General features: G+C 40.8%; 1 protein-coding gene across 4 annotated transcripts; it reads left to right on the top strand.

Annotated features, from left to right (window-relative positions):
• The first annotated feature begins 270 nt into the window (after positions 1-270).
• Positions 271-21824, top strand: LOC133138992 (MYND-type zinc finger-containing chromatin reader ZMYND8-like). Of its 4 annotated transcripts, none has more exons than XM_061258205.1 (22): positions 271-397; positions 3215-3442; positions 9899-9969; positions 10366-10520; positions 11210-11428; positions 12144-12257; positions 13272-13334; positions 13503-13595; positions 13716-13803; positions 13883-13938; positions 14093-14170; positions 14336-14451; positions 14535-15013; positions 15481-15618; positions 15819-15971; positions 16116-16634; positions 16842-17303; positions 17494-17681; positions 18206-18286; positions 18375-18453; positions 18565-18822; positions 19123-21824. In XM_061258205.1, the coding sequence occupies exons 2-22, from the start codon at positions 3429-3431 to the stop codon at positions 19293-19295; spliced, it is 3597 nt and encodes a 1198-aa protein (XP_061114189.1). In that variant the 5' UTR covers positions 271-397; positions 3215-3428; the 3' UTR covers positions 19296-21824. The 4 variants fall into 4 exon arrangements, with proteins under 4 accessions (XP_061114189.1, XP_061114191.1, XP_061114190.1 ...); XM_061258207.1 differs by having other exon boundaries at positions 11285-11428; XM_061258206.1 differs by having other exon boundaries at positions 272-397; positions 18565-18804.
• The last annotated feature ends 321 nt before the right edge of the window (positions 21825-22145 follow it).

The following is a 22145-nucleotide window of genomic DNA, read 5'->3' on the forward strand; positions in this document are numbered from 1 at the left end:
GTTACTTAACTATCTAGTTTGCTTAACCCGTCGCGATTAGGCTTGTAATTCAACAAGCTGCTGCCTTCCAGGCGCCACTTAGGGAAGAAAAGTAGCCTACCACTGGCTGATATGTTCTGAGACGAGGTCTCATGAATTACCTAGAACCTTGCAGCACGTATACCGCTCCAAAATCGGGATTCAAACGAATTAAATGACATACAAAATACGACTATAGGCCAGATGTGACAATCTGTTGTGTCAAATGAGCAAGCATCCTTTATCAAATAGCACGCTATTCAATCACCCCATTTGTTGTTGCCTGTCTACAGAACACATAGGTTACATGGCTCTAATCGAGACTGATGTAACCCAGCGACACTGAACTCCCACGTCCTGCGGGTCGCAGTATCTGCAGGTATTTGCTCCAACCGTGCGCTTCACCACCTCAAATATTGATTGAATACAGGCGCTGGTCACTGAAACTAAACCATTCGTGGAAACTGCAGAGCAAATGACAAAGCAACACCTGCAACTTTTGAAAACGGGAGTCAAACTCCTGGAGGGCTGCAATGTCTGCATGCAATTGGAGTTCAATCAACAGCCAAGCAACGACTTAATGACTAATAATAATAATACTGAATAATACTGCTTTTACTAAATCTAGCAGCTTTGTTTAGGTTAAAAATATGGTAGACCTTCACATTTTTAGCATCCTTCATTGATTTGGAAAATGACTCTTACAAAAATCAGCATACAGAATGGCACCCCAGGACAGAGTTTAGCAACACCTGTTCTTGGCAGTAGCTAGCCAAATGGCAGCTACAATGGGCGGTCATGTAAAACTTGGCAAAACTCACGTGTAGGGTATGTGTGGCAAATTAGGTCAAGTGGCTACCGTTCAAGTGTCTCTCTTTCAGGTCTGTTAAAAGTCAGGTTAGTAGTCCATCTCCATTTATGTTTATGATGCTTAACTGTCCAACAGTCTAATGTGCAAGAGCTAACATTAGGTAGGCCTAGGCTAATGTTGTAATGCGTTTCTGACAGTGAGCTGGCATAATGAACGCTTCACATAACTAGCTAGTTGACCAAATAGCCTACAGAATACCAGCTCCGACTAAACTTAATGCCGCTAACAACTGGCATTCGTTCTGTTAGCTAAATTTAGCTCTTTCTCAGACACTAACTACAGCAAACCAAGTAATTGATGCTGAAGGAAGAATGCAATTTATCCGTGCAGGCAACCGGTGATTGCTACAGGTCTGTGGTAGCGGCATGGGCCTACCGTTGGCCAAGCTGCTTCTGTTGTAGACTGCAACCGGCCTGCATTTAATACAGCTAAACTATAGGAAAGCACATAGGCTAGGTGGCCTTATTGCCCCAAGCATATCCGAGTTTTCGGTTATCTCACCCGGTCAGATCCCCACGCACACCTCCTAGGCTAGAACTTGCTCCACACGGGCGGAAGAATGTGGCCAGTGTATGACCCTACAGGTTGAGACCCAAAACGGCATGTAGCGTATAATCTCGAGGACTTGGTTAATTTATATTTTAATTCACTTCACTTTAGGTTGGTTTGAACCTTCTTTCAGGCAAAGCGACTTTGATCAATTATGTTTATGATCTGCCCTTCCCCTGCTAAGACATCACGGCTTTTCTTTTCTTTTTTTTTTAGGATATAAATTTCAACAAGAACGATTATCCAATTTACTCAGGGTTTTCTAGGCTGAATAGAAGCTCACAGGGCCATGTCTATGAAAAAGAGTCAAATAAAATGACCAGCTCTTATGGGTGTGGCTCAGGCTTGAATGCGACGTGTCTAGAGTTTTCTATTCTGTCTTGGTTCAGCTTTTGTTTCATTGTATTTAATTTGCTCATTTTTATTTTTAAAAGAAATTCTGACCTAGAACTGTTTGTGCTGAAATTGTGAGTTGGGTCTTTGAACCAGCTCTCTTCATAAAATACAAGTAATTCTCGTATAGCCCTCTAGAGGTCAGGCTTACCTTGTGGTGAAGAGAAATCCCTTTGAGTAGAGTCGGGGTAAAGAAATAAATAAAGAAAAGGACACAAAGAAATAACCACATATCCAAGCTAACATCTTTATTTCAACTTCTTGAGTTGGTAAATGTAAGTTAATGGCAGATCACGGTCTGCATAAAATGTGATCTGACTTAAAATGCTGTGAATGAAGTGGGACCAGTTAAATTGTACCATCTTCTATTCAAGCTACCTCTGGCTGAGAGGACAATGGTGTGAAGGTGTTAACTTGGTATTTTGAATAATTTAAACTCAACACAAAGCACACGATACAAAGGAACAGACTCTAACATTGTATAGGCTAAAAGCTGATTAGAATCTTGCTAGGGCCAAAGGAATACAGAATACAAACGCCCACATGCTGAAAATGCTTGGTCTTATTCATTTGTATGACACTTCAGGCTTACATGTTATTTTCTTATAATTTACTGGGTTTGTATATTTTATAAAAAATTCTCATGGTTGACAGAAAAGAGAAAGGATGGGCTTTCTTAGTTTAGCTGATCTTACTTGTTGCAGTGAAGAGCATAAATGTAGTAGACATTCACAATATAAAAATAAATGTATGCAGCATGTTTTTACAAATCTTGTTCAAAACAAATTAATAAAAATTGTAGTGATTAAATAAATTACTGTCACAATTTGTAAAAGTGAAAGGCCTGGTGTTTAATACCTTTAAATGGTGAACAAGCTTTTAAATGTGCCTTATTAGAAGCTTCAGATTTGAAATGCTTGTGTATATTTGTGTGGTAAAATGTATAAATTCATGCAGACATTTAGCATTTTTTCTTTTGTATATTTAATATTTTATTATTGTTTGAATATACACCAATCCGTGGTCTAATTTCCAGAAATAAGTTGCAGCATATGTTGCAATTGTTCTCATTTGAATTATTTGAGTGATCTTGTCTGAAAGTTGCATGTCTTCTCTACGGATGGCTGAAATTAAGGGAGGGATTTAGACAAAGGCCTTCTCTCCAACATGGAGGCTGCAGCAGGCCAGTCCTGTTGTTCATGTCCTTTGTGCTTTACTTCAGACAATACACCAAGAAACTAAACGGAAAGCACAGGATACAATGCTAGGTTACCATTTCTTTTGATTCTGTTTATTCCTTTGCTTGGAGGTACATTTATATATGTTGTTTTGTGGTTTGGGCCTAGCTCTAGCTCTTTTCTTTTTTCCCCTTCTCGTACTCAGAGCTGCTTCTGCCTGCGCTGAACAAAGATAATTACTCAGGAAATGTTTCAGCCAATCGGCAGCGGCTTTACATCCTGCCTGTGAAAAGAGGCCACTCAGGGTCTGGCTTCCATCAGACGGCCGATCATCAAGCCTGAACTGCCAAGCCCTTTCTGTCTCAGGACTGAGACTGTCCTCCATGTTTTATAAGTATTGACATAACACTGTGTTAGCCATGCATCCACAGAGGTAAGCCTGATTTTACTTCATTTTCCTTCCTGTACTGTTTATCTACTGCACAGATCCAGTTTGATTATTCAGGAAAGGGAACTAGAGGTCTCTCTCCACAGAACTGGTAGAAGCAAAAGCAGGCTTTCTCCTGCTGCCTGTGATTTTGGTCACATGGGTGCTCAGCCAGGCTTCATACTGTAGTGCAAAGAGGACCATGGTAAACCCTTTTTATTTATTTATTTATTTATTAGAACAAAACAGAAATATTGGAGTCTTTTTTTTCTGTAGCCTTGATCCTTTCTGCTGGAAAAGGGGATCTCTTTGTGAGCAGTTTGCCTGCATAATTGTGTGCCTGTGTCACATGCCAGGTTAGAGAAAATGGAAGGTAGGGAGCAGATACAGCTATTGAAGCACACTGGGGAATCTCATGGGAAGCTGGTGGCAAGCTGAACTGCATATATCTATATTTACATTTGGGGTAGACACGTGAAAATCTCAAGTTTTTTTCCCCCCCCATCCACTTTTACATGTTACCTAGAAACATGGCCTCCTTGCTGTCCTGGCTCTTGACTTGCAGGGCAGACTGATGGTTGTCTGCTGGTTTTATTTTTGTTTTTGTGTGACTGTATTGAGCTTAATCTGTATTTCAAGTAACTGTGCTGAAATACTTTTTTTCAAATGTACAACTGGATTGGGTATCAAAGAAAGAGACTTCTGAGAATGGGGCCTAAATTAACTTGCTGCTTTCTTGATTGGAACTGATTGTAACCTCAGCTGAAAGTAGTTGTTTGTAGTTGTAGTACCTAAAGGGAATCAAATTCGATACACCTATGAAATGACAGTACCATGCAGATGTATTGCTTGGTACTGACCACTTGGTTTATTGCTGCTGCTTGCAGTTTAAATTCGCAAATTATGTGCTAAATGTGTTTTTATTTTATTTTTTTCTGTTAGTTTGCCTGACTCTCATCAACTTTATTCAGTAGGACCCACATGCATTCATTGAAAAACATAGTTAAATTAGATTTATACTTTTTATTTATATATTAATTAATGATCAGTGAATATGTAACATACATTTATTTTGGCTGTGATATTACTTGAAGGTGATAAATGGTACCCTCTTTTTTAGGATGATGAATCCAGCTTATCCTGTAATCAAGCTGTAATTGGCTTACCAAGTTGTTTATCATTTCCCCTGTTCATGTGCTTACAAAGGGAAATAGTAGGCATAATATATTTACAAAATTACATCAACATATATTTTTCAATGCAATAACTTCCCCACTGATGTGGGATTTCAACTTCACAGCATTAGTAGTCCCTTTAATGATGCAAATAAAATGTGATTTTTAAGTAATGGTAAAAAAAGATGTTGTATTAGAAAAGGCATGCATTTGCATTGAAAAATAAGACCTCTCACCTTATTTTAAAATGTCTTTGTTGTAATTAGTATTAATTGCCCTTGCCTTCAATATCTGTTTAACATTATCCACAGTAGGACAAGGGATTTGTAAACAGTGGAAGGGTTGTTTTTAAAAGGGACACTGGTGATATTTATCTGTAAATTGTGGCAGATATTTTAAGCTAGACTGCAGAAGGAATTTAGTGCATTGCTATCAATAACCATACATTGATCTTTGTTAAAAAGCACATTGAGAGAAAAATGGTAGTTTTATTTATGTAAAATCTCTGCATTGCAGCAAAAATGAGAGAAAAGGTAGCAGTGGTGCTGTGTGGCACAGCAGAGCTGGCGAATCAGGCTGCTCGGTGTAATACTCAAACCAATCGGAGGCACCGCTGAGGTTAAAGATTGACAATTGCTGTGGAGCAGCAGGGAGAGCAAGGCCCTTCTGGAAAATTCTGCAACCATCTTTGTTTCATCCTATCCAGCCAAATTGTCTTGTGTATTCTGTGTATTAAGACAAGGTATGCCGCTCTGTGTACATTTTCTGCATTGAAGGATGTGTTATTTGGAAAATAGGAATTATGATGGTAATATATTTTATGTCTCTAAGGTATGTGACAGATAGACAGGCACTGGTTTCCTCTGCATTAGCCTCAGTCAGGCTCAGTGGGGTCGTCGTTGCTGAGGTCGGCAGTGTAGCATATGCAGTAAATGCAAGCGTGAGAGCCAGTATGGCCTGTGTGTCTTGCTGTTGTTGTCAATTGTCCTTTTCCACAGAAATGGCCCTCATGGTCGATGTAGACAGACTGCTGGTTGGTGTAGCCAGTTGTTGATCCTTCAACAGACTGAAATCTGAAGATCTGGCATTGTGGAATATCATCTTGACCTAAAAATGATCAGATTAGAACAAATCATAGTCAGCTATAAATCCAAATTCACCCATTTAAAAAAAACAAAAAACAAAACCACTGCACTCTTCTATGTGTCTTCATTTCCTGTATACCTGCACTGTATACTGTATAATGTATACAATTTGGTAAAAGGTATTTTGGATTCCAGTTTGCCAGGTTTCCCTCCTGGTAGGTTTGGGATTGGGGTGTTGTGTTAACTCGATCAGTGTGGATGTGCCAGGGTTTTGTTTGAATGCTGCTCTGGGACTGCTCAGTCAGAGTCTCCAGTGTCGTGCTGCTGTTCTCACTTTTTGGGTTGCTCTATTTTAGGCTTTCATGAAAACCATATTTATCCGTATCATTTATCTTTATTTCTTTATTTTTTGGTATTTTCGGGGGATTCTCTTCTCCAGTGGCCTGATTGCTTGTGCCATTCTAGGAATGCTGCTGTTGAGTGTCCCTGAAAGTAATTTTTTCACACTCTCCTGTCTTTGTGTTTCCAAGAACCACAGACATTCTTTCCTTTTCAAATCAGGGGAACCCATTCTATGGGACCTGGCAGGAAATTCTGTCAAACATACAAGTCTTTGCAGGAGATGTGGAAAAACAAGCATAGTTCAATGCTGTTAATTTAACCCAACAAATGTTGTGTACTGTCTCGTGAAAAAGATTGAGCATAAGATTCTTGTTTCAACTTGTAAAGCTGTGCCTGCAATGTGTCCTGTCTCAGGGATGTGTGTGTCCATTTGCTATGTTTTACTTGGCCGATATGAATTTCTTAATCTGGCAATTACTTTGAAAGCAAAATATATAACTTTTTCTTTTTGGTGTTTATATGGTTCTGGTGAATAAATAATTGTGCATTTGTGGCACCATTATTCATCTGCTGAGTGCACCAGAAGAGCAGAACAGTTTCGTATCTTTTACATTTTTAATATAGAATATTATCATTAAAGCTGGGGTAGGCAATCTTTGGGTGCGATCAGAATCTGGGCAGAAGAAAGATTTTGAATGTATACAGTGGTGAAAAACACACAATTTTGATAGGCAGGTAAGGCCGCCTCCTGTCTGAGATCTGCCCTCATAGAATGTAAGCTACTGGGAGCGATGAAAAACAGTCAATGAAGTCACTGAAAATCTGTCTTGGGACAGTCACAGATATCAGATTTTCCCCCCTGAGCAGTTAGTTTATTGCTAGCTGTTGGAATGTGAAGGTAATATGACCAAATATTACCAAAAACAAATTGCCTATTTGTTGAATTTGTTCATGGACCTTGAAATGTACAAGCAGACTGTACACATCTTCTTTCTAAGCAAATGATAACTGATGCTTTTCAGTTTGTGACAGAATACTTTCGAGTTTTTAAGAAACCTATGGAAATTTTAATGAGTATTACAGCACCATGTTTAGCCATGCTTGAAAAAAATTAATTTGTATGTTGTTTGAGCCTGTATTTAAATGGTGACTTGGTAGAAGTGTCGTGGTAGACTTTGCATGTCACACACAAGTTTAGGAATAAATCTTTTTGTAAATGCTGACATATTAAAGCGTGCTGCATGTATGCTATGCATCATCCTTTGTTCAAATTCCACATTTTATGGGTCAGAAAATCTTATGTTCAATACCATGCTTAATATCATATGCTGTTCTTGTATTTTCAAATAAACTGACTGCTAGTATGTTTCACTTGGAAATGTGGCTTCTTATCACAAACACAAAATGGTTGTCCAGATGCATGGTATAGCAAGTGTTGGTGCATGCTCATTTAGGCTGTGGCTTACAAGTTAATCATGTTAACTTATTTATTTACCCATTCAGTCTAGATGCTGTCATCTTTCAAATAGACTTGGAAAAAATGTACGTAAATTTCGAAGGCCTAAAACCTGTGTTGGTGCGTTTTGTCTTGTGTGTGTGTTTGCAAATATTTTATTGGTTTACACATTAAGCGATATTATAATCAGGAAGGAAGTTTGCAGCCTACTGTTTTATTGATATTTTTGAAGAAGGCATTTTAATTCCATAGAAAATTGCAAGTGATTCAGTGACTCATTGCTTGAACACCATGTTCAACTTCAATCTCTCAATAATAAATGAGGTTGAAATTGAAACTGAGACTCCTAGATTCACTCATAATAACTGTCTGTATAATATTCTCAAGTTTATGCTCACTCTTTCAGCCTGAAAAACTATTTGTTAGTGTTCAGTTTCTCTGTTTGTTTCCCCCAAAGCCCCCCCCAAAGGATTTATGAAGACAATCAAGAGATTTATTGTTACTAGTGGATTTCAGTTATGTATACAGAGTTGGATCAGTGGCAATGATATGGGGAGTGGCCTATGTGGGAAGCACTTTTTTGTGGAATAGAGATCTGTCCGGAAAATGCCTTTTCATTTGATGAAATCTGCACAGTATTAAGTCCTGTTCTTGTTCCATTTGCTAATCATGAGTTAAAAGTATGAGTAGATTTGCTTCATCATTAAATGTCAATTTCATTGTGTTAGATATAGTAGAGTGCAAAAATGTGGGCACCCCTGATCAAACAGCCTTTTACAATGAATATCTAAACAGAAGTGAACCTGATGTTTAAATGGTACAATGTTAAACATGACCCATTTCTTCACATTTTTAAGCAAGATTACTTTTTATAATAATATAAAAATAATATTTTGCCCTCTGCAAAAGAGTGTATTTTGCAACTCCTCCTCAGGCAACTGTAACAGCTTGTAAACGCTTCTTCCTGGCAAACACCTCTAGTTCAGATGGCCGTACATGCAATATTCTATGGCCTCCTTGCATTCGTCCGTCTTTCCTGGAGGTACTTCATGGTTGATTTTTGAGGTACTTTGGATGATTTTCTTGCTGGAATATCCAATCTCTCTTCAACTTCAATGTCTGGACTAACCATTGAACATTAGCCTCTAGAATTTCTTGATATTTGTTGGAATCCATTATTCCTTCCACTCGCACAATATTCCCTGTGCCCCCAGCTGACACACAACCCCAAAGCATAATGGATTCACCTCCATGCTTCACAGTTGGCAATGTACAAAGGCTTCACCCTTTTCTCTCCAAACATACCTTCTTTGGTGGTGGCCAAAAAGTTTCAGGCTACTCAATGTTTTCTTTTGCATACTTCAGACGCTTTATTTTCTGTTGAGGTCATTCTTTCTGGCAACTCTGCCAAGTAGGTCTTTGTTTTTTTAAAGTACGTTGTATTGTTGTCCTGTGAACAGCTAGACCTGTGTTTGCTACTCTTTTTTTGCAGCTCTTTTGCAGTGATGTGTGGGTTCTTCTGAGCATTTCTCACCATGTCTCAGGCCATTCTATCTGAAATCTTCCAGACCTTGCATTCAACTGTTATCTTCCATTTTCTAATAATATTTCTGACAATGGAAATGGGTAGAGAGTTGTTGTAGCTTGGGTGTGGGCCTTAGTAATTATCTTTTTAAAAAGTAAGAAAGAATAATCCAAAAGGGTTTAAACAGGGCCCTTTTTCTTATTTTTAAAAAAATGAAAATAAAAAGCAATTTTGCTTTAAAATTGCAGAAAGTTCTCATTTTTAACTCTGTACTATTTAGAGCATATACAGATTCATTGTAACAGACATTTAAACCAGGGATGCCCAAACTTTTGAACCCCACTGTACATATAATTTGGCTGACTTTATTCATTAATTGACACGAATAAGCCAAATTTCCCTTTCAGGTCTTGTCATTGAGAATTAATAAATTATTCACCATGTCAGAGTTCTCAGTGCTCTGCGGATGGGCTATGCTGGTGTGCTTACCTTTTTGTAGCACTGTACTGTTGTGCAGAGCTTAGGAAAGACTGCATGTTGCCATGGATATGCTCTCTTGTGATTAAGAGAGTATCACAATTCAGTTGGTTAGATTAATTATTGTCAACAAACAACAGAAAAGGATGACCACGAGTACGGATTGTCAATCTTGTTCATCCTCAGAACAACTGTAATAGAATATTTTGGGAAGAATCACACATTATCTCTAGTTCCACTGAATGAGCAGGTCCACAAAGTGAATTACAGTCAGCTTTGTCCCAAATGGTCTCATCCATAGGTGTCACCACAGCAATATAAATTTAGCAAATTGGATACATTTTTCTTAGGAATAAAGTTGAACAGAGATGAATAATTTTTTCTCTCTGTTCTATGTTGCAGTTTGGCCGAAGAAGAGATAAAAACAGAATCTGATGTGGTAGAGGGGATGGACATCTCCACACGATCCAAAGGTGAGTTTCGAGAGGTTAGGTTCAGAGCTTTAGCCTGCCATAGCTGTAAAGATCAAGTGTCTTTCAACTCTATATGAAAATTCCAGCCTAAATGACCAGTGTAAAGTGTTGCATACTATACATGTCACTACGGTTTGATGTACAGTATCATCATTATTATTATTACAGTATTAAATATTGCAGTATTTATGCAACCTGTTAAAATTATGCATGAGCTGCAGTCACTCTGGCTGATCACACTGAAAGCCAGAAACATGGGAAACTGAGACAGCTGTGTGGCATTTATAAACAGTAATTTTTATTGTAGTCCTTTGGCTTGTGAAGTGGGAACTAGTTTTTAAACTTTAGGTGGGTTATGTAAATGTCTTGCACATCTGTGACCTTGGCCTGTTGTAGTTTCAGATCCTGGATCGGCAGAAAGGGCAGCTCAGAAACGAAAGCTGCCCAGCCCACCACACTCTTCCAATGGGCATTCCCCCTCTGACACCTCACCCAGTCCCATTAAAAAGAAAAAGAAACCAGGCTTAGTTAACAGTAGTAACAAAGAACAGGTAATTCACGTTCCATGTATTCTTGCCAAACTAGACTCAACTTTGCATGTTTTCTATATTACATCACTCAAAGAACTGTTAAGTTAATGCTAACATGAAATAAAGTTTGAGTTTTGAGCTTTATGCATTTCCCTGTCCATTTCGAGAATTGGGCTATGTTTTATTTGTGGAACCAGCATTTACAGAACTTTTGAATCTAGTAAATCAATATTAGCCTTTGGTTTGTTTCTTAAAATGATTTAGAATTTGAAGTGAATTACCTATTTTAGTGGCTGACTTTTGAAAGTGTGCTATCTCAATATTTGAATGTTCTTAATGCCATTTAATCTGTGAATATATAATGAAATGCGCATATTGAACGCATTCTATTTTGCATGTACAGGGCTGGTTTGTCCCTAGAAGCCAGAAATAATAATTTACTAAAACAAGGCTTGTGTCATGCAAGATAGTGATGGTGTATACCAAGCACAACCTGACCTGATGTGTCAATGTGGTAAAAACTCATCAAATTACGCAAGCTTTCATTGACCTCTAGAGATGAAGCTGCACATTGACCCATTGACCTCAAGTCTGTACTTGGTGTCGGCCATGTTGCGTTCAGTGCTGCGGCCTGTTTGCTTGTTGTGCTGCACCTTTTATAATGTCTTGTGTTTTGAAACCCAACCTTTTTTTTCTTGCCTGCATTTCAGTCAGAACTAAGACATGGTCCCTTTTACTATATGAAGCAGCCACTCACCACAGACCCTGTTGATGTTGTACCACAGGATGGACGGAATGACTTCTATTGCTGGGTGTGCCACCGAGAGGGTCAGGTTCTCTGCTGTGAACTTTGCCCACGGGTGTACCACGCAAAGTGCCTGAAACTGGCAGCCGAGCCCGAGGGGGACTGGTTCTGTCCCGAGTGTGAGGTACTCTCTCACTTCTTCCGGGTGGGCACCCGCTCAGCTGTGTAGGAGGCCAGAGAGATGAGATCTCAGTGAACCGGGAGACGTAGCTGGCAAACCCTGGGTGCCATTGTGGCCCGCGTTCAGATTTTGGACTGGTTTCACTGTGTCTTGGCCACTCCCGCCTAGCGCGCGCCGGGCTTGTTTGTAGGACCTGTGAAACCACTCCACTGAGAAAGGCCTGGTCATGGCTGTGTGCCATCCAGCGCCTTGGACAGGCTTTATTTTGTTTCTTAGGTCGTGTACCTCTAGAATTTCATAATGGATACCTCGGTGATGATATTAATGAAAGCAATTCAAGTATTCCAGAAGTAAAAAACAAGGGGTAGTGTTCTGTGGAATATAGGAAGCATGCCCCACGTTTGTGGGCCCTACAAGGCAAATGCTTGATGTGCTTAATAACACAATTTTCTTTTGTTTTTGTTTTTCATTTGATGTTTGGGTCTAATGGGTTTCATCTCTTGTTTTTAATTCAATTAGAATTATTTTATTTGTCAAAAGAGCACAATTAAGCACAATTATCAAATATGTGTTTGGTAAACACACCTTAAAAGATGATGTGCTCCATTCACCCTTAAACTAATTTGAAAATTAAAAGCAGAAAGAAAATCTAAAAAGAAAATGTGGTCATGGAGACATGGTTACAAGAAGGAACATTTTGTACTTTTTTCTTTTTCAGAAAATAACAGTTGCGGAGTGCATAGAAACTCAAAGCAAAGCAATGACGATGCTAACAATAGACCAGCTGTCTTATCTGCTTAAGTTTGCTCTCCAGAAGATGAAACAACCAGGGGTAAGTGTCCCAACCGGGGTTACCAGCTATGCTCCAAGCAGGCAAACACGGCCTGCTTGGAGCAATGCCATCAGACTGCAGCTGGAAGATGACGTGAAAATACTTTACTTTGCCACCCTTTCTATTCATTTCCCATCATTCTGGATTTATGTACAGGCAGTGCAGAATGGTATAAGTGGTCTTGTTTGATAAGCTAATCTTTTTAAATAGTTTTTCTTGTGGTTAGAAGGTTATTCATGATTTCACACTGTGAAATGTCAGAGTTCTCAATTCCCTCTCTGAATTTATTTTTGGTGGTTTGATTTATGAATATAGAGCCAATGCATACAATCATTTTTATCTACCGGCATTCAACATTAGAACATACAGTGTTATTTATTACTAGTTTATCAACTTGGATGTACAATATTTTAGCAATAAACTGAATTTTTTTTTTTTCAAGTACACTTTTTTCCCCCCAAACCTAATGAATACTCCACAGTGCTCAGGGCTGTCTGTTGCTTAGTCTCTCTGTCGTGCTGGAGTGGGGGGAGGTTCCATAGACATACATAAGGATGCTAATTGCTTGATTAAATCGCTTGTTCTTGCTGGTGTGGGCAGGGCTGTCATTCACTGATACTGTGGTTCACTGATGATCATACTAGCAGGGGTGAATGTCCTCTTAATGACCCAAAGCACATATTTAATTTCTCTACCTGTAAGAGTTGTCTCAGAGAAATGTTTCCCTACTGACTTGACCATTGACCTCATTCCTCCGCATTCCCTCTGTCCAAGTGTACCTTTTTTGTGGACATGGAAGTGGCGGTTAGAATCCAAATTGGTGGTTAGTAGTCATTTCCTGTTCGGGAGTAAGGCGTGAGGCCTTAGGGTTGTCGCTGCATACTTGTGGCAGGTGGGTGAGAGTTTTTCTGCTCGGTAGTTGTTACTGCCTCTGACTGTCACCTCTTGATTATCCAGACAGCTGGGCTGAACGCTCTTGTCTGGTGAGGAAAAGCTCTCCTTGCTCTCTTTCAGGACCAAGCACGCTCGTCTCTCTCCCCCCACGCAGCCGCCCAGCAGAGAAAACCTATTAATTGGGTAAAAATTGACATATTTATGCCTTAATATGACTGGAGTGTTCAGAATTGAAGCTGTCTATGCGGAGTAGCAAAAGTGTGCTGATGATGAAGTATGTGCACAGCACATCCTGAGTTGGTTGATTTAATCTTCTTGGGCGGTTCTTTTCTCTCTTACTGTTTGGAACAGACGGAGCCATTTCAGAAGCCTGTATCTCTGGAACAACACCCAGATTATGCTGAATACATTTTCCATCCAATGGACCTCTGTACATTAGAAAAGGTATTGGGAACAAACTGTTGCCACACTCTCGTTTTCTCATTTGTAAAGCACATTTATACTGTCTGACTCAAGTTTAAAAAATGTTTAAACGGTTTTTCTTTTTTGTAAATTTTCCTGCAGAACATAAAAAAGAAAATGTATGGCTGTACAGAAGCTTTTCTGGCAGATATGAAATGGATCTTGCACAACTGTATCATATACAATGGAGGTGAGCAATAAAGCATTTCGATCAAAAAATAAATTGTAAAAAAAGTAAAAAATTTGACTTGTATTTTTATTTTTCCTAGGTAATCACAAGCTTACAGCAACTGCAAAAGTAATTGTGAAAATCTGCGAACATGAAGTGAGTACCAGCAGCCGAGGCTCTCTTCAAAGCGACTTAAGTATATAATATAGGAATATATCCTGTGAAATATAGGATTTTGGAAATGCGCATGCGGTTGATTGAATTCAAAGAGATAATCATAATCCATAATCATAGAGAATTTTTCTTTCAGATGAATGAAATTGAAGTGTGTCCAGAGTGCTATCTGTCAGCTTGTCAGAAGAGGGAAAACTGGTTTTGTGAACCATGTGTAAGGATTGTGCCTTGTTTCCTTTTTGAGTTAATGAACATATTTGATTCTTCTTTAATTCTTTAATTAATTGTATTCATATTCACCATTATATTCCTATAATGAACTAAGTCTGAAAGGATTACCTGTGTTTTATTCTTTTTTGTGTTTGTTTGCTTTGTTTAGAGCCACCCCCACCCTCTTGTGTGGGCTAAGCTGAAGGGATTTCCATTCTGGCCAGCAAAAGCACTGCGAGACAAAGATGGACAAGTGGATGCCCGTTTTTTTGGGCAGCATGATAGGTAAGTTTCACTTATCCTATGTCCTGCCTTATTGGACCAAATTCACAAATTCATGTTGTTCATGAATCCTCTGTGTCTTCCAGGGCTTGGGTCCCAATAAACAACTGCTACCTCATGTCTAAAGAGATTCCTTTTTCTGTGAAAAAGACTAAAAGCATATTTAATAGTGCCATGCAAGAGATGGAGGTCTATGTGGAAAACATCCGCAAGAAGTTTGGTGTTTTCAACTACGCTCCATTCAGGACACCCTACACTCCCAATAACCAGTTCCAAATGCTGCTGGATCCCTCCAATCCCAGTGCAGGAACCGTCAAGCCTGAGAAACAGGAGAAGATTAAGTTCAACTTTGATATGACCGCCTCTCCCAAGATGCTGCTGGGTAAGAGCATGCTGCCGGGGGGAACAAGCCGAAGAATCTCCCTTACGGAGATGCCCCGCTCTCCAATGAGCACCAACTCCTCCGTTCATACGGGGTCGGACATTGAGCAGGACACGTCCGAGAAGAGCATCAAGGCTCCACCGAGTCACTACAGTGCTGGAGAGGAGTCCATGGACTGCACAGGTACCTCTGAGATCCACTGTTGGCTGACACTAGAAATTCCATCCAAAAAATGTGAATTAGAATTTACTCTAGTACTAGGTCATATGCCCCCTAATTACTGCCAGCTACGTAGCTAAAGCCTTGAGGCTTTGTTGCTAATTTTAACAATGACGTACCATTAGCCTACTTAAAATATAAGACAAACTGCCTTCAAGTTAATGTCAAGTACAAGGATTATGGAAATCGCATAGAATTCTTAAACTTTATGTAAAGGCTGTTCAATGGACTCTATACCTTTAAAAGATATCATAGCAAATTTTTTTATATGTGGAGTAGCCTCAAACATCAACCACTGGATCATGTTTCAGTGTTTTTGCTTTCTCTTCTCATCGATTTATATTTAAATCTTTTTTTTTTTTTTTTTTTTTTTTTGCCTGCATGACAATTTGGGAGTGCATTGCTACATGCTGTTCTGCTCTTCATTGTAGCATCCCCTGCCTCTATGAAGACTGGGCACACAGGTAGCGTGACAGGCAGCCCCAAGCCCTTTTCTCCCCAGGCTTCCACACCCATCATCCCAAAGCAGGAGAGGACGTCCACTGGGAGCATCCTCAACCTCAACCTGGGTGAGTGTACAGTGTATACTGAAGCACTGCTGAACCATTACTATACTGCTCCAACACACTCCAGTATGCTCCACTCTCACCACCATTTTGGGTAGCCAGGATAACCATAACTTATAACCATAACTGCAGTTCAACTTGAAGTTGAACTGCAGGAGAAGCTGGTGTGTAATGCAGCATGGTATGATCATTTTGGCTCTCAGATCGGAGCAAAGCTGAGATGGACCTGAAGGAGCTAAGTGAGACAGTACAGCAGCAGTCTGCTTCAGTGGTCCTGACCTCCCCAAAGAGACAGATCAGGAGCCGCTTTCAGCTCAACCTCGACAAAACCATCGAGAGCTGCAAGGCCCAGCTTGGTACGTACAAGCTGTGCTCACAAGCTTGGATAATATTCTTAATATTGATAATAGTCTATCAAATTATACCTTTCATTCCCAAAAATGACCAGTCTTAGTCTCCACACATTGAAATTCCATTGATGCCTTTCTGTTATTGAGCAGGCATTGATGAGATTTCTGAAGATGTCTACAAGGGTGGGGAACCCAGTGACTCAGAGGATTCAGAGAAATCGGACTCAAGCGATAGCGAGTACGTGAGTGAAGAGGAGCAGAAGCTGAAGAATGGGCAGTATGAGGCCGACGACAAGGAAAAGCTTGAGAGGGATTCAAAGAAGAAGAGCAGAACTTCCTCTCAAGGAGAAGTCAAGGATGGCAAGGCAGCGGGCACGGCAGCGACAGTGACTGAAAAAACGAGCGCAGAACTACAGCCGAAGGAGAAGACAAGTGCCAACTCTGACAAAGAGCCCTCTGAAAAGGCCAAAGCCTCTCAGCACCTGGCTAAGGAGAAGGCCAGCACCAAGGATGAGGGGATGGCTGCCTCTGCAGACGCGGACTCTGACTCAGAGCGGGAGCTGGTCATCGACCTTCGAGAGGACTCCTCAGGCTGGGACCGCAAGAAGAGCAAGAAGGAGCCACCTGTTGCCACCACACCCAAGGACCCTGCTGTCACCAAGCTCGAAGGTGAGGGAAGGACTCTGTGCTGTCTTTGTATTTTATTCTTGTCCATTTATTCAAATGCCTGTGGACGTCTCCTTCAAAAAACCTGGTTCCTAGTGAGGTCATAGTTAACATGATATAGATCCAAATGATTTCTTTCAGCTTTTGTGTTGCTTGTTCTTGTTTTATGTATGGCATGGAACATACATGTATTGCACTTCTGCGTTGTAGGTAAAGCCCCTGCGTCCTCTAGTGCAGCTGCTCCACCAGTGAGCGATGGGTCCACGTCAACACCCAGCACCAAAGACCCCCCTCAGTCCTCCATCACCATCCCTCTCAATGTGGTGTCCTTTGCTGCCACCACCGCCCCCACCCTCCTGCCCTCCGTGCCCAGCGTGGCCACCAGTGCGACAGCGCAGCCTGCCACCGTGAAGAAGCAGCGCCCCCTGCTGCCCCGGGAGACAGCCCCAGCGGTACAGCGTGCGGTGGTGTGGAACCCAACCAACAAGTTCCAGACATCCTCACAGAAATGGCACATGCAGAAGGTGCAGCGGCAGCAGCAGAGCCAGCAGCCGGACACACCGACCGAGAGCAGCCCCCAGCAGCAAGCACAGCCACAGTCCACAGCCATGACCTCCTCATCGCAGCAGGCCTCCCCTGGCACACGCTACCAGACACGGCAGGCAGTGAAAGGTAATTCCCCTCCGTTGCTAATCTCCTGGCTTCATGTTAATTGTTTTCCAGTAGCTGGAGGCAACATGAAAAATGATTTACTATTTTAATGCAAAATTTAAATTACTGTGCAAGTGCGACTCGGTGCTCTTGAAAAATGTGTATCACTATAGTAATGAAAAACGTTTACTCTTGGTGATGTTTTTTGCAGGGCAACAGAAAGAGGCACCACAGAGCACAACATCTTCAGTCACTCTGGTGACTGGAACTCCGGCAGTGTCCATGATTTCCACCCCTGGGTCAGTCGGAACTCCCTCTTCTTCCTCCATGGCCGGTGACTTTCAGATCAGCACAACCTCAGCAGATGTAGCATCAGACATAGCAAAGTATACCACCAAGGTGTGTGTTTTTTTTTTTTTTTTTTTTGATTGAACACTATGTGAACCTCAGTCAAGTTGAGGCTTGTTTTTAAATTGTTACATCTTTAAGTACAATTGTCTTGCTGATATTGTGAAACCGGGCGGCACGGATGGTGCAGTGGGTAGCACTGCCGCCTCACAGCAAGGAGGTCCTGGGTTCGAATCCCCGTCAGCCGGGGCCTCTCTGTGCGGAGTTTGCATGTTCTCCCCGTGTCTGCGTGGGTTTCCTCCGGGTACTCCGGTTTCCTCCCACAGTCCAAAGACATGCAGGTTAGGCCGATTGGAGAGTCTAAATTGCCCGTAGGCATGAGTGTGTGAGTGAATGGTGCGTGTGCCCTGCGATGGACTGGCGACCTGTCCAGGGTGTATTCCTGCCTTTCGCCCAATGTATGCTGGGATAGGCTCCAGCCCCCCTGCGACCCTGTTCAGGATAAGCAGGTTCAGATAATGGATGGATGGATGGATATTGTGAAACCCTTACCGGACTGTCATTATGCCTTTCAGATTATGGATGCAATAAAAGGAACAATGTCTGAGATTTACACTGATCTCTCTAAAAGCACCTCAGGAAACACAATTGCAGAGGTAAGCACTGTTAGCACCTTGCATTCTCATCTGCTTTCAGCCTGTCCACTTTTGCTGGATCTGAATTAGTTTTTTTTGTGTAATGCAGATTCGGCGATTGAGAATAGAAATTGAAAAATTGCAGTGGCTACACCAGCAAGAGTTATCTGAAATGAAGCACAACCTTGGTAAGGGTGTTTCATACTTTTTGGCACATTGACAAACCAAAAGGATCTGACAGAAAAACAGTCATTAAGTCACTGGCTGTGTGTCTGTGTGTCTGTGTGTGCGCATATCAGAGCTCACTATGGCGGAGATGAGACAGAGCTTGGAGCAGGAGAGGGAGCGTCTCATCGCAGAGGTTAAGAAGCAGATGGAGTTGGAGAAGCAGCAGGCTGTGGACGAGACAAAGAAGAAGCAGTGGTGTGCTAATTGCAAGAAGGAGGCCATCTTCTACTGCTGCTGGAACACCAGCTACTGTGACTACCCCTGCCAGCAGGCCCACTGGCCTGAGCACATGAAGTCCTGCACGCAGTCAGGTAACAACACGCAGTCAGGTACCAAATCTTCAACATACTCCTATTTCATTTATATAGAACATTTTACACATTTCAATCTGTCACAATACCTTTCACTGTATACCCTGGCCCACCCTATTACATACACGCATGACAATTACAAACCCCACACACAAACCCGCAGCAGATGCATGCAACCCTGCCTCTCTTCATAGGTTAACACTGCTCATACACCTGATAGCACTCAGAGACCCTCCATACGCCTTACTGACGCCTGATGATCTACACCTTTTCAGCTTCTCAAATATTAATATTCTCATTTCTTTTCCACTTTTGCAGCTACTGCCTCTCAACAGGAGTCTGAGGCTGAAGTGACTGCAGATGTTGGGAGCAAGCCTCCCGGTCAGCCCAGCAGTGCCCAGCCTTCCCCAGCTGACACTGCTGCAGCCCCTGCAGGCAAAGATTCCAGTGTGGAGAAAAGCAAGGACAGTGCCACTGTCAGTGTGTCCTAACTGCCACACTGCACAGGATTATAACCATTGTACAATATCAAAATAGGAAGCATCATTTCCTGTTTTGCCAGTCTGGTAATGTAGACTGTAGACACTCTATAAATCTCAGTATTAATGGCCAGAAAATTATCCTGCTCACATCCCCCACACTACTTCACTCCCTCACTCTTTTTTGCCTCAAGTGCGTCCAAAGGTTATATTGACGGTCACCGAATAGGTCGACCAGTGGACAAAGCAATTGAACTTACAATCAAACTGAATTAGTCCTGTACATGTTAAACTCTGAGGACTTGGATAAGCAAATCACTTTTCTGAGCTGCCAAAGACCAATGTTTCTGTCTTCAGTTCCCCCTCTGGAGGGGCGAGTGAATTTTGGAGGTTCTGTTCTCTATGCCCTCTTGTTCAGCTACCCCACTTACCTGGGTCAAGGAGGTAACGGCATGCGATGGTATGCAAAAGAGTGTGTAAATATGCCTCCCTATTACAACCGAAGAAAAATGTGACATTCATAGATCTGCAGATCTCAGTGTTTGCATTCATGGGTAAAGTCTGTTCAAGAGCTGCACCTAAACCCAAATAATAGTACTGCTTTATGAATGTGCTGATGCTGATAAGGGATTTCTGAATAACTGATTTTATTGCCAGTCAGGTAATCTAGCAAGGAAATATTCTTCTTAAAATAAGAATAATTTCCCATTGTTCCAAGGTGGATTCACCCTGGCAGAAGCCTAATCAAGCAAATAGCTGAATACAAGAGAAGTGCTTTTGTTGTCAGATTTTAGTCCACTCATCCATAAAATGAAATCAAAATGGCAAAAGCAATGAATAATTAATAGTCAATATTTTTAGTGTTTAACAAGGTCAGTTCAAAACATTCAGAAAGAGACATTTGTTACACAATGTCTGTGCTGCTGATGTAGGTGTATTTTTTAAATTCTCTTATTGGAGAGATATTGGGGGTGAGGCCAAAAAAATGGACTATATATTGCTGAGACAAAATATTTTTTCTGTCCGCAGACCTAGCACAGACAATAGACTATGTAGAATAGGCCTTTTTACACCCACCCTTTTCTTTTTTGTTTTCTATTTATTTTAATTTATACAGCAACATGGGGTCACAGAAAAATGCTATAAGTATATTAGTGTGTCTAAATTATGCTATTCAAAGGTTTTTAAGAAGATTGATAAACTCGGCAGAACTGTGAATTATTAGTCCAGTATAAATAACTTCTAATAGCCTATTATTGAATATGAAATATATTGAAACTGACTCTTAAGTGTTGGAACCTGGGGTCACATTTCTATTCATTTATTTTCTAAGGTTTGTAAAGTGCATTTTAGGACAGACAGAACTGATCACTTGGATAGCCTATCTTTGACTCGGGCCTCTCAGCTTTAACTGTTAATGTTAATGCAGTTTAAAGTATATACAGGATGGGTAATTGGAGGCAAACAGAAGTGGTGGGGGGTGGGGGACAAAAGAAAACAAATGTGACTGTATATTTCTTGTGAACCAATTTGTGTCTCAGATTTTGTTGTTTACATAATGGAAATTAAGATCTAGGGCTCTGAAACAACTGGTCTGTCTCGAGCCTTATTCTCACGAATGTACACAGTACTTTCTTCATGGTCTCTGGAGGAAAACATAATGAAATGAAAAGCATAGTAATGGCATGCTAGTAAAATGTAGGAGCAAGGGAGTGCTTTAATCAGCACAGTTACAGTATGGAGCTTGAGGAAAAGATCTGCTTTAAAATGGTTTTTAATATGGGTGATATCGACACCATTATTACAAATCATACGGGCGGACATGATTTGTAAAATAACGTGTGCTGTACAGTATTTACAAAGATACTTTGACTTTTGGAGGGTACAATTGTTCTTTGCTCTTGTTTCCTATCAGGTTTCAGAAAATGGCTGTGAATGCAGTATTGACTGTTCAGCAGTGTTGGGGTAAAAAAAAGGGGGTTTTGTTGCCATCTGCAGGTCATTTCATTTCCTACACTTGTTCTTGTTGATGTTAATGCTGTCAATGCAATAAATGCTGTATATTGTTTGGAATGGAGGGGGCATTCAATAGCTGTGAAAACCCAGCATATTGGTATCCATTTTGGGCACAATATTTCAATATGATCATTGTATCTACAGATAGCATTCATTTTGGCTCACAGAAGTGGTTAATCCACATGTTGGCGGATCAGTGCAGAATGTTCAAATACAGCACTCATTCCCACCATAAAATTTGTGAATGAATGAGTGGTAACGGGGAGGGTGTATGCTTGCATTAAGAGCAGAAACTGATGTAAAGATATGCATACCTATATTAATGTGAACTTCTGCTCTGATGGTGTGGATGGTAAGACCATGTACTTGTATATACATCCACAAGTTACACTACATTGTATAGTATAGAACCCTTTTTATTGAGTGGGGATGTTGTGGTACTCATTGCTTTTAAAAAAAATATTTTGTAAATACTGTAAGGTGCTGTTTTTTGATCTCATTAAACATACACTATATTTCATCTTCCATTGCTGCATTATGCCTTTTTCATGGTTGTTTCTCTTTGACATTGGATGCTGTATGTTGTGTGAACATGTATTCGGGGGTATACTGAGTGCATTGAATATCACCAAAACATTTTAAAAGTATGCAAAAATGAAGTACAGCCGTGGCAAACATAAATTATGTTTTGCTTACTTGGATGGCAGGATTCATTTCTTGAAATCATTTGAAGAAAATGGTTCACCAACGGTGAGGGAGGCCGTCAAGCTGAAAAAGGAGGCCTTTCGGGCTTGGCTGGCCCGGGGGTCCCCTGAAGCAGCAGACAGGTACCGGGTGGCCAGAAGG

Source organism: Conger conger, chromosome 10 (genome assembly GCF_963514075.1).
Source record: "Conger conger chromosome 10, fConCon1.1, whole genome shotgun sequence".
In the NCBI taxonomy this organism is placed as follows: domain Eukaryota; kingdom Metazoa; phylum Chordata; class Actinopteri; order Anguilliformes; family Congridae; genus Conger; species Conger conger.